The 13,471-nt window shown below is 29.9% G+C and overlaps 1 protein-coding gene across 1 annotated transcript in view; it reads left to right on the plus strand.

Annotated features, from left to right (window-relative positions):
* Khc-73 (Kinesin heavy chain 73) overlaps nucleotides 1-13,471 on the plus strand; it is a 164,533-nt gene that overhangs the window by 69,386 nt on the left and 81,676 nt on the right. Inside the window, exons 12-14 of the mRNA XM_080169918.1 lie at nucleotides 2,297-2,387; nucleotides 3,966-4,025; nucleotides 5,482-5,584. Of these exons, the coding sequence (XP_080026044.1) occupies nucleotides 2,297-2,387; nucleotides 3,966-4,025; nucleotides 5,482-5,584 (254 nt within the window). The remainder of the gene's footprint in view (nucleotides 1-2,296; nucleotides 2,388-3,965; nucleotides 4,026-5,481; nucleotides 5,585-13,471) is intronic.

Raw genomic sequence — 13,471 nt, forward strand, 5'->3', positions numbered from 1 at the left:
CTCTTGTTTTGGTCATTTTAATTTAACACTTAGGGAGAGAGGGGCTGTTTAATACACTTATTTTATTATTCGTTGGCTTATCATCTTTGGGAACTTATGGTCATCTACAGAAGAGGAAATTTTGTGTATCGTTATTGAGGATGTATGTACATCAATTATCAGCCATTGTTTTATCTCTGATAGATCCCTAATTATTACATTGTGAATATGGAATTTTAACAGAATTTAAATCATCCCAAAATAATCTTGTAACTTATTCTGTCATTGGTAGCTTAACTTTGTTGGGGAATAGGTTGGACCAGTTAAATACTGGATTTACCTATAAGTTGTAATGCCCTTAATAGTTTGGTGTAAATAGAGTGAAAGGAATTTGGTTATGTGCAAGGCATTCTGCAATTCAGGATTTAAGATATACATTACAAAATATTTTAATAGTAATCTATTGCATCGTATCAGCAGATATTAACATGAAAAAGATTAAAACAAGTTTTGATAGCCCCGAGGGGTTGAAGGCCTGGACTAACAAAACTAGTGTTGATATTAAGGTTTTCATTTTAATATTCGTAGAAAACTGGCTATAATACGATACGATACATGATTTTCAGTTTGGCTTAGAACTGGTGCAAATCCAGCGGATTCGAAGCCATGCTTAAAATAAATATCTTATAGCTTTTGATTGATTATTAAGTAATTTCCAAAAAAATTGTAACTTACAATTAAAATAATAATCAACATTGTATTTGGGTCAGACTTTCAAGAAGTTAAAAAACAAAATTAATCATCCCTTTAATCCTCAATGTAAAGGGCACATAGCTTTCCCTTACCACTTATTTTGAAATAATTTTAATATAAGGGGGGACTATGGAAATTGTTATCCCTGTTTTATCTCACCCAGCTAGCTATTCCCACAAACCCTCAACCTCCCCTATTATTCCTACCTTATTTCTTCAGATCTAAAAATTTCTGGCAATGTTCAAAAAATTTTAATATTTATTAACTTTTACACACAGAAAAGGAGAAAAAAACCAACCCAACCCCCCCCCCCAAAAAAAAAAAAAATTTTTTTTTGCTTAATCATGGATTCTGTATGGCTATATTTGTGACAGTAACCTACTACATGAAGGAGTGGTGATAATGTGTTCAGAGATGTGAAACATCTTTGCAACAATTTACATGAATAAAGGGATTTCTTTGGCATTTTTTTTTTAAATTCAGTTATATTGGAGGTGGTTTCATTCATTAAGCACAAAAAAATCCTCAAAAAGTAAGGCAGGGTTAGTTTTCTGTTTGTTTTTATTTTATCTTAGGTTAGGTTAGGTTATATAGGTTACAGGGTAACTCTGCAGGGTTAGGGCACGGCAGGTATAGGCCCCTTAGTGTTAGTCAAACAATAGAGTTTAGACATAATAAATTAACAACACCCATCTCATTTTCTTCTATTTAAAAAATTGTTCATTTTAGCATAAGTAAAGAACACTTTTTAAAGGTGGATGCTTTATAATCTTAACTTGTTTTTATGTCAAAGAAAATAAATACTAGATAGATTTTATCAATATACTATAAATTAACATGAAAACATTTATAATTTATATTTTTTTAATTAAATGATACTCCTTTTCCCTGAACCAATTTACATAAACAGATCACTAAGTGTGTCAAAGTTGGTAGCTTCTTAATTTTTACTTTGCATGTGTGCATTTTTTATTTATTTATGTCTTCCTATTTATTTTTCTATCTATATAAACTATCTATCGTTATATTTTCAAGCTACATATATCTTAGCCTATAAAGCAGTCTACCAATCAATCTACAGATTAATTTTCGCATCTATCTATTATTCTTTCAATTCATCCAGCAAGGCATCTATCCTGTTAACAATTTGAATATCCTAATATTAATCTATTCATGTATCTGTCTATCAAATAAGTAATCTATTTATCAATAAACATAGAAATCTATCTATCTATCTCGGTGGTAATCCTAAAAAAGTTATTAAAGCTAAAATTTCTTTTCTATTGAATAAAACCAATATCTATTTATTCGTATTCATAAATAATCTATCAATCATTTTATTTATTTAAAATTGTATCTTTTGAGAATGGCACGAAACCTGTTGATATCTGTAGGATTAGAACCGATTCTCAGCCATACCTAAAAATTATGAATAGCATTGCACTTCAGACAATTTTCCACGAATACTAAAATAAAAATCATACAGTTTTGTTAGCCCGGGACTTATTTTAATGTAATAGCGTAAAGCTGTCTAAAACATGTCTATAAGATTTAACTATTCTAGGTGGAAACTCCAAAACTGTAATGGTAGCGACAATATCTCCCTCTGGTGACAATTATGAGGAAACTCTTTCAACCCTCAGATACGCAGATAGGTAAATACAGATTTAGAATCGTAGCAACCTTAAAATTAGAATATGTCCCTACGTTTATCCAACGTCAAGTGTGAAAAATAGGCTATATGGTTATATATGAATGAGAATATTGTTGCTTATCATGTTTTTTATTACAATGCCTTTCCTCTGCGGGGAAAGGAACTTTGAGGACAATTGCAATAATTTTACAGCATTAATTAATTAGAATTAAATTATCTATTTAGTGATAATACCAGCTAAAATTGATCTACATTGACGTTTTAGTAGTAATTGTTCCATTTACATCAAAAAAAGTCGTTTGCATATTTAGCATTACTTTGCAGTCTTAATACTTATGGACACGAACGTCTTTGTATCTTTATACAACGTGTAAATTAAATCCATCTCTTTTATAAATGTTCTTCCATTTATTCTTTACATTTATAAACATTAGATCATTTTTCATCAAAACTATTAGAGTTACATAAACTTTTTTGCGTTGTAGCGAAACTTCTTAATAAATTCGTTTTAGTAGCGAAGCTACTCTTTAATTAACTATCTATCTATCAGTCAGTTCTTCCTTAACTTTATGGGGTAAAAGGAATTTTTATCTGTTATTAAAGCTAACAATAAATTTTTTGTCAACATTCCCATCATTAGGGAGGCCATTTAAGTTTATAAAATCTATGGCAGTCTGACTGCTTTAAAGCAGCTTTTTGTAATCCTTGTTTTATTATGCCCTCGCATTCCTTCTTCTTTGTTTTTATACAAGACTTTTTTGTTCACGAATTGTGCAGCAATAACAATCTCAAAATAATTAGCAGAGTATACCAATAATAATATTATTTATAAGTAGAAGCATAAAGGACAGTTAGCTCTCTTATTTTTCTAGATTTAGGTTTTAAAAATAGTTTTAGAACTAGATACCACATTTGCACCTGAATATATTCTAAAGTGAAAGGTATGACAAACGCTAAGTTATATAGTGGCTCCCCTTTGCAGAGCCAGAAATAATAACATCCTTGTCTTAAATATTTTGCAGTATTATTATCTAAAATAATTTTTCATTTCAAAGACTAGGCAGCATATTTTATATATTTTAACATTTGTTCAGATATGAATTTTAATCAGTCAAAGAATTTAATTCCAAGTATTATTTTGCTAATACTTATGTTATTTTATTCATTTTTTCAACCATGTACTGATACTTAACAATTATAGAATCGTGGCAAATTATCCGGCATGAAACAAACAAAAACACTTAAATCTTTAAAATTAAGACCTTTAAATCCAGGATACCTTTGTTTAATCTATTTTGGACTAAGTAGACAGGTCCATAGTGATCTATTCATGGTTACCCGGGCAGAACTGATAAGGATGAAGGTTGTTTATTGTTATAGGAATTTCAATTGTATTTTTTGTATTTGTATCTTATACTTTTTATTTCATGACTGTGTCTAAATTTTAATGCCCAAATTTCTCTTTGAAAATAATAAATAAACATACATATGTTATAGTAACAAAGTTTCTCTAATAGCGTTTTTGTCTGCTTTAACATCTATATTTTTTAGGAATGATAGCCTATATGTTTTATTTTAGAGCAAAGAAAATAGTGAACCATGCAGTTGTGAATGAGGATCCTAATGCAAGAATAATCAGGTCAGTTTTAAAAACGATTTCCTCTTAGTTTAGGTTTATTTGTTAGTTCTGATAAACAAAACCAAGAAAAAAATAAAGGACAATAAGTTTCAAAAATAGCGCTGCAAAATAATGCTACCTTTTTTTAACAAAAATAGTTGACAAGCACTGTCTTGGTTTTAAGCTATTTTCTCTGAAAGTGGAATACCCCATTCCCTACAAAATAAGCCCTTTAACACAAAAATTCTTTATTTTAACAACTTCATTTCCTCCAATTTATTTTGCCTTTAAACAATTACGCTTTATCTGTTTCATGTAAAAGGTGTATTTAGGAAGTTAAAGATAGTATATTTTTTCTTGAGGCTAGGAGTTAAGCCAATAGTTCTATTAATGCTATTAAAAATAAACAAAATATTAAGATTCTTATTTTCCAAAAAAAATCAAGATATTAAAATAATAATATTTATAAAATAACGTTATACTTATAACGTTATACAATAAAATAGCATTTTAAATAGATATTTATAATTATCTGTAGTAATTCTGAGTTCATATTCATATTATTACAAATACCCCAAATATTCAGACTCTAACTTTGCAACAACGTAATAAATAATAGAGTTATAGGTAGAGTGTAATCAGAAAAAAAAATTATAAAAAATTAGAATTTTTGCAGAGTATTTTTCTATACAGGTACTTCTTTAATTTATTTTTATCTTTTTTAAATTCAAATTGTTTACTATAAAAGGATCAATCGAATACTTCGCCTGAGGTTATGAGTACTCTATTAAAATTCATCTATGTGTACAACATTGTAAATCTAATTAACTATTTAGAATGAAATAATCAACTAGACGCAACAAATTCTAACTCGGGATTTGTTAATAATTTATACTACTGCAGTTTAACTAAATTCAATTTAATTTTTTTTTTTCTATTATATTAAAGTAGTAATTTTTTAGTTTGAAGATAAAAAATGCTAGACCAAAATAGTATGTTGTATTATGGAAGCTTTGTAGATAGTGGTTTTAAGCTTATTTTCTGACCTTCTTACTATCTCCAAGAGGCTAGGGGTGAAGCGAATGGTACAAGAAAAAAAGAAATTATTAACATTTATTGTACATCCCGAGGGATTTTAACAAGATTTACTGTTTGAACCAACTGATCAAGGTTTAAAAAAGCCTTCGAAGGTTTTGAAATCAACAACGAGAGAAAAATTTGAGTATTCGTTACCTCCCTGTTATAATTGACTAAAGCTTCCTTCTTTTAAGTCTTCTTCCGCTATCAAATGCTGCTCTAAAGTCAAACTGCTATATATGCTGAATCTTTTTTGTATTTTATTAAGAATTTGATCCTTTGAACTGTAAATTTCTGTGTGTGTTTGTATGACAATAAATATCTCGTACACGGCTAGAATGTACAAGTGATTAAATTAACATATTGAACTTAAATCAAATCATAAAATATCATTTTTCAGGGAATTGAGAGCTGAAGTAGAGGCCCTAAAAGAGATGCTGATACACGCTGCACAGCCAGCTGTTCTCAAAGAAAAGCTCAATGAAAATGAAAAACTAATGGAGGTAATTTTTCGTTATTAGAAACTTTTTTTCTGAAAGAACCTAGTCTAACACAACAACCCTCCTCAGGCTTAATTTCAGAAATAAATGGGGGGGGGGGGGGGTTAGTTTTTTTTTGTTTTATATTTTACTTTAGGCTAGGTTAGGTCATGGTATATTGGATCCAGGGTAGCCATGAAGGGTTAGGGGGCTGCAAGTATAAGTCCCATAGGTTATTTTTTTTTTGTAAATTGTGCTATAAAGTAACTTGATATCAAAAACAAACCATTGGCACTTAATCGCCAACAAATTTTAACATAATTTCTTTCATATATAAAATATAAAGATATTTATAAAACAATTAAAAATAAAATGGTTGGAACTAAATTGAAACAGAAGAAATATGGCGCATTCCTTGTAGAACTTATAGCTTTATGCTGACTTGCAATTGTAATTGTAATCATAATTATGTCGTATTTTTAAAAGTGGATGTGTAATGTCCTTTATTGGACATAATTATGAATTTATTTACTAAAATCCATCTACTAACCTTTTATAATTTATCTTTTTGTTAATGGCCAATTAACTATTATGAAATTTTGAAGATCCTTTTCGTGTGGTAGCAAATTGCTTTATGTTATTTTGTAGGGACTTGGATGTGTTTATATTTCCGACGCTATTAGCTGTTTTCAAAGACCGTTTATAAAATCGGGAAATGGTCCCCTGTACATATTGTTCATGCCCCCTCTATTCTTTTACTATAGTGTTGATATAATAAGAGCAACAAAGTTCAATATATGTTTTAGAGAGACAAGAAAATTAATGAGAACAATTATCTTAAAACAATAAATATTGTTTTATCTCATCCTTTTGTCTGTTTTCTGCGCAGTTTTTATTATTTTTATAAAAATTATTATCAGCGAAGATATTCTATAGCTAGGTTTCAAATCTATATGTCCGCTCTCTTGATAAAATTAAGTAAAATGACTAAAATTACCTAATTTTTTGTCTAATATATTAATACTGATGATGTTTTGCGCATTCTCCTCTCTCCGAACCACTGACTACCTTATCTAATTCGTTGGCCCTTGTAGATATAATTGTAACCAATGGGTAATTTGTTTATCATGATAAGAGATGTATATTAATTAATCATCCATTGTCATATCCCTTAAGACCCATGGCTATTGGAAATATTTTTCCTAGTTATAGTTATATATTGTTCAATTAGTACCAACAAAATTTGCAATAAATAGATAACAATTTTTATCTTAAGTACTTTCTAAAACTTTTTGAAATAATTGGATAAACTTTCTAAAGAAATAATTTTTGTTATTCTTATTCTTAGTAGCGAAGCTAAATTATAAGTGTTCGAGTTTTCTATAAGTCTTTCTTTCTTTCGGGCATTACAAGTTCATAAATCAGAAAAAAAAATTATTTACCACCTTCACATAATTTTACTTACCCTTTAGTTTGCAAAAGCTTTGCTGATTTTTAACCTGATATAGGTATCTATCTATCACAGTTCAGTTCACTCGAAGCGACGGTAAGAGAAAAAAAATTTCCCAGACATAAGGCCAACTGTTTCTAAAATGTCCCAATGAACATATAAATTTAGTATAAAAGACTTGAAATCTTAAAACGAGGCCTTTCTGAGAAAATTAGATTTGAAAATTTCAAGTTCAATTTTCACCCCCTAGGAGTTACCGTATAATCATGACAAGAAAAGCAAAGATTATTTATTAAAAATTTTGAACAACTTTGCTTTTATGAAGTCTTTCATAAAACCTCTCTATATATGATTTATTTAAGGCTGAATTTCCGTGACCTTAGCAAAGCAACTGATAAAAATGGCCATTAATTGGTGACTTCTAAAATGGTGGGTCTGGCTCTCTGACATATCTTAAATTTGGCGAACTTAAAATTTTGCAACGCATTGATAGAAACAAATAATTTCTACTTATGATATTTACATTCCATATTTAAATTTAATACAAATTATTAAAGAAATAAATTTTGTGTGACAAAAGCATAGATAATAATTTTAAGAATTAGTGACGGTATCGCAGATTTCTTCGCAAGAAACTAAGTAAAAATTTTGATTAATTCTAGGATGACTTTACAGTTTATTTTTAGTAGCGAATTTACTCTATGTTTTACCTTTATCGGTTGGTCCCCTTTATTGACCTTAATAGGTCGAGGAGAGGGGGGGGGATTGAACGTTCACTCTGTTATCTCGGTTTCTACTAGAGCTAGACGGCTAGAAATTTTTGTGCAAGTCCCCTGTTTGATATTAAATTTCCGACAATAAGTGGATCAAAGTAATTTTTACATTTTTATTGAACAACCTTGTTTTTTTAGGGCCGTTTTTACTTAGAAATTTCAAAAGGCTGTAATGTCTGTACTCTTAAAGCTAGAAGAAGAATTTTTTTCAGAAAATGTTTACCTTTATGTATATACTAGCGGCTACACCCCTAGAAGCCTCTAGGGGCACTGGTAGGAGGGGGAAAAGTCGACCTTATCCCATTTTAAATTTGCGTTTAAAAAGAGTTAAAAAATATTTTTGGGGGGAGGGGGGTAAAGAAACCCTCTCCAAAAATAGTTCAAAACCTTCCCAGGACCTATAAGAAGCTTCACAGTAAAGGAGAACAATATCGGTTTAGCAGTTAGCGAGATCCTTCAGGACAGACAAAAAACGCTTACTACTTTATATAATAGGATAATATTAGAAATCCCAAATATAAATTTCGGCGGCGGCAGCTGTACTTGGCAGTTTCCGGACGCTGCAGACAAAAGTCGGTAAGAAAACGGCGCTGGATTTTTATGAAATTTAAATATGTCATGTATACATGTTAGAACAGCTTAGGTTTAAAATTTCAAGTCTCTAAGTCGAAAATTGCGGTCACAAAAGCCTTACAAAAAAAAGTTCATGAAATCAAAAGGTTTGTTGTTTGATTGATATGTGGGGGGGGGGGCGGATCTGACACTTTTGCGTAAACAGGGAGTATAGGCCTTGTCTTAGGAGTGAGAGGATAGGTTATTTGGGAAAAAAGTTTAGTTTTGGGGTGTATTTTCCTTATATTTAAAATTTTTTTGATAGGTCTCCAGGTTCAGGTGCTGCAGGCTGGAAGGTCACTTCTGGACAGGTATAAATGAAAAAAAACTAGTTTGAAGAGTTAGAGATAAACTTATTAAACCAAATATGCATCTTTTGGGATGTTATGAGCATATATGAAGAAAAAATAAAAATCAGCCTCCAGGTTCAGGTCCTGCAGGGGTTGCAGGCCTCCAGGTGAATCCTGGACAGGTAAAAAATAAAAATTTTCACTTTTAAAGTTAGAGCATAACTTCTTTAACAAAAGTTGCTACTTTATAATTAGTATTAACTAATCTAAAGAAAAATTTGAAATTGGGCTCCAGGTTCAGGTACTGCAGGCCTCCAGGTGGATCCTGTACAGGTAAAAAATAAAAATTTTAACTTTTAAAGTTTGAGCAAAACTTCTTTAACAAAAGTTGCTACTTAATGGATAGTATTAACTAATTTGAAGAAAAATTTTAAATCGGGCTCCAGGTTCAGGTACTGCAGGCCTCCAGGTGGATCCTGGACAGGTAAAAACAAAAATTTTCACTTTTAAAGTTAGAGCATAACTTCTTTAACAAAATTTGCTACTTTATGGATAGTATTATCTAACTTCAAGAAAAATTTGAAATTGGGCTTCAGGTTCAGGTACTGCAGGCCTCCAGGGGGATCCTGGATAGGTAGAAAATAAAAATTTTCCCTTTAAAGTTAGAGCATAACTTATCTAGTAAAAGTTGCTACTTTATGGATAGTATTAACTCAATTGAAGAAAAATTTGAAATCTGGCTCAAGGTTCAGGATGCAGGCATCCAGGTGGATCCTGGATAGGGGAAACTAAAAATTTTCACTTTTAAAGTTAGAGCATAACTTATTAAAGAAAGTTGCTACTTTATGGAGAGTATTAACTCATTTGAAGAAAAATTTGAAATCTTGCTCAAGGTTCAGGTAATGCAGGCCTCCAGGTGGACCCTGGATAGGTAAAAACTAAAAATTTTCACTTTTAAAGTTAGAGCATAACTTATTAAAGAAAGTTGCTACTTTATGGATAGTATTAACATATTTGAAGAAAAATTTGAAATCGGGCTCCAGGTTCAGGTACTGCGGGGCCTCCAGGTGAATTCTGGACAGGTAAAAACTGAAAATTTATATTTTTGAAGTTAAAACTTATTTAACAAAAGTTGCTACTTTATGGATAGTATTAACTTGTTTGAAGAAAAATTTGAAATCGAGCTCAAAGTTCATATACTGTATGCCTCCAGGTGGATTCTGGACATGTAAAAATTAAAATATTTAACTTAAGAGTTAGAACTATATCTATTTAACTAATTCAAAGAGAAATTTTAAATCGGGCTCAAGGTTCAAGTTCAATCCAACCATTTTGTTACATTGTGAATAATATCTGCAAAAAAAATAATATCAATTGGCTAAAATAAAAAAAAACATATTGTCAACAGGTCAGTCACTAAAGGAAGCCTGCAGGAAATACACTGCTCTAACTGTGGTAAAATTCCAACAAGTAGACACAATACCCCTAATTTAATGAGTTAATACTATCCATAAAGTAGCAACTTTTATAAAATGAATTATTCCCTAATTTTAAAAGTGAAATTTTTAGTTTTTACCTGTTCAGGATCCACCTGGAGGCCTGCAATACCTGAACCTGGAGCCCAATTTCAAATTTTTCTTCAAATATGTTAATACTATCCATAAAGTAGCAACATTGATTTAATAAGTTATGTTCTAATTTAAAAGTAAAAATTTTCAGTTTTTACCTGTCCAGAATTCACCTGGAGGCCTGCAGTACCTGAACCTGGAGCCCGATTTAAAATTTTTCTTTAAATTGGTTAATACTAGTCATCTTGTAGCAACGTTAAATTAATAAGTTATGCTCTAACTTTAAAAGTTAAAATTTTTAGTTTTTACCTGTCCAGGATCCACTTGGAGGCCTGAACCTAAGTCAATTTTCGCTTTCTTCACCCTTTTATTTAACAACCTTTGTTTTTAAGTCCTTTTCTACTTAAAATTTTCATTTTTTATCTTTGAAGCTAGAAAAATATTTTTTTTCAGAAAATGTTTATATTTATATAAATTTTATATTAGAAATTAAAATGTTGGCAGATAAACACATTTTTTAAAGCAAATCTACTCTGTAACTCACTTTGTTTTTCTACCTGTTAATCTGTCACTCTGTTTCAAAAGCTCTGAGGAAAATACAAAAAAATATAAAAATTAAAAATAAAAGCAGAAAAAAAGTTACATTGACAAGCTGACAGACATTTCAAATTATAGATAAACTTCGTCAACAATTTCAAGATCCATATTTCAACTAAATTTATTCCTGTAAACATAATTCACTTTAATACGAACTTATTTGAACACATGCGAACGAATTCAAATTAATAGATACTTGATCTAAAGTTGCTTGTAACTGTTCAAATAAACGTTACTAAGGAATTATATTTATAACATATATAAAATACATTATTATATAGATTTTTATTTTTTTTAAATCTTAATTATTGGTGGTGAATAAACCACTTTTTTGAACCGCCCCCATAAAACGTTCCCATGTATAAATTAAAGAATTATTTCTCTTAAAGAAAGTACACAAGATTAATTATTTTTTTCTTCTTAGTATTTAAATTAATTTTTGAAACAAAGTTGGAAAAGAAGAGATTTTAATAATCAACTATTATTTCTTTAAAAAAAATTAATTTAAATATCTGAAAATTTGCCGTAAGTTCTTAGTTGGTAAAAAACAAAATGATTTCTAGTAGCGGGGCTACTCTATTACTATTAATATTACAGAAATTTTACATGAGTATTAAAGTAAATATCATAAGATTAGCGCCAGTTTTGTTAGCTCAGGCATTTGGAACCTTGTTTTCACTTATTATCCACGGAAAGATGTCTATAATACGATGTGTTAAATTAATCAACTCAATTTATTTAGGATCTACAATATTTTGATATATAAAATATATTTGTTTTATTTAATGAAAAAAATATATTTCTTTTATTTCATGAAAAAAAATATTTTCTACTTTTCATCCCTTTTGTCCTTGTTAACACAGTATAAATTTTGTACAGCAGAGAAAGAGTGGGCAATGACAATAGACCCCAAAGTTTTAAAATAACGTTTTTTCATTAGTTGGCTTAACAATTTTGGGGATTGGGTCAATTTAAATTGGTTGCTTCATTAGGTTGATTGTTCACACTTTTCAACCACAAATTTTAATCTACTGAATGGGTTATTCTAAGTATCATCATTGGGGTATATATTAATTTATCGGCCATTGTCTTATTATCATTATCCCTTTAGATCCATTATACCCACTACTGTATACCCCTTCTAATTTAATTTGCTTTTGTGTATTGATGAAACAATATGCTGAAGTGATAGCATGCGGAAATGAACGCCCACCGTTGAATTGGTACTTTCCCCCCCAACTAATTTGTCTAACTACGCCTCCCACAATACAAAACTGTATAAAAAGTCGTAAGAAATTAAGACGGAAAAAACTCGAGATATCTGTCATGCACGTAATGCGTGGACCCACCATTTTAGGGGTCACCCATTAATTAACTCCCTTCAGGAGTGGTTTTATGAAGAACTTTATAAAAGCAAACTTATTCAAAATTTTAAATAAAAAGTCTTTGCTTTTCAGGCCTTGATTTGGCGGTAACTCCTAGGGGATGAAAATTGAACTTGAAATTTTCAAATCTAATTTTCTCAAAAAGGCCTCATTTTAAGATTTTCGTTTTTCCACTAAATTTATATGTTCATAGGGACATTTTAGAAACAGTTGGCCTTATGTCTGGGAAATTTTTTTTCTCTTACTGTCGCTTCGAGTGAACTATGCTATCCTTATGGAAAATTAGTGTATCTGTACAGAAAGATTTAATATCTCCTGTGAGGGCTTCAAAATATTATAAGTAGGGTACTACCAACCTCCCAAGAGAAATCGCTCCTAAGAAAATAAACTGCGAACCAAAAAAAATAGGCAAATCCGAATTTTCAGTATAGCAGATTTATCATTCATTTGAGATGAGTTTACTGTAAATAAAATGTAGATGTATCTTTTGGTTACAAGTTTCCACTGTTAAGTTTTTATAAATCAGCACCATTGAAGCACAAGATCTCAAAAACAGCATTTGGGGGAAATTCTGGTGAACCAAAAAGATATGCAAATCCAAAACAAATCAATGGAAAAAGGATTTTTTGGCACTTTTCTCCTCTATTAAAGATTGATTCTGATAAATCCTCAAAATCAAGATTTTAAAATGAATTTTTTTAACACATCAATAAACATTTTTGTAAACTTTTGAGGGTAATTTTTATCTTCAACATGTATTTATCTGTTTACAATCGACTAGATGGATAGATTTTTTGTTTGTTTTATGGAATTGGTGTATTTTTTTCTGCTTATACATACAATTATCTTATAGTGTTGTTTTTTCGCCATAATATCTTGTATGTACAGTTTGGAACTTGATTCAGTTTTCTTAGGCTATGCTATAGCAGATAGTTGTTTTAATTTCTCACTTTCTATAGATATATGTTGATTTATAAATACTGAAAAAGTCGAGTGGAGTAAATTGCAATTTAATATCAGAATAAGGCTTGTTTGGTTTCAAACATTGAAATTGGATCCTAATCTTTATTAGTTGAAATTAAGTGTTTGACTTTTCACTTCATTATTATGATTTGGAAATGCAAATAACAATTTTAATGTGTCTACATATTTTAATACAACCTATGATTTTGAACATATACATATCTAAAATTTCCAACTTAATAATTAGGTGTAATTGGTGTAATTGATTGAAGA

Source organism: Acartia tonsa, chromosome 1 (assembly GCF_053477335.1).
Source record: "Acartia tonsa isolate MP-2025a chromosome 1, ASM5347733v1, whole genome shotgun sequence".
Taxonomy (NCBI): domain Eukaryota; kingdom Metazoa; phylum Arthropoda; class Copepoda; order Calanoida; family Acartiidae; genus Acartia; species Acartia tonsa.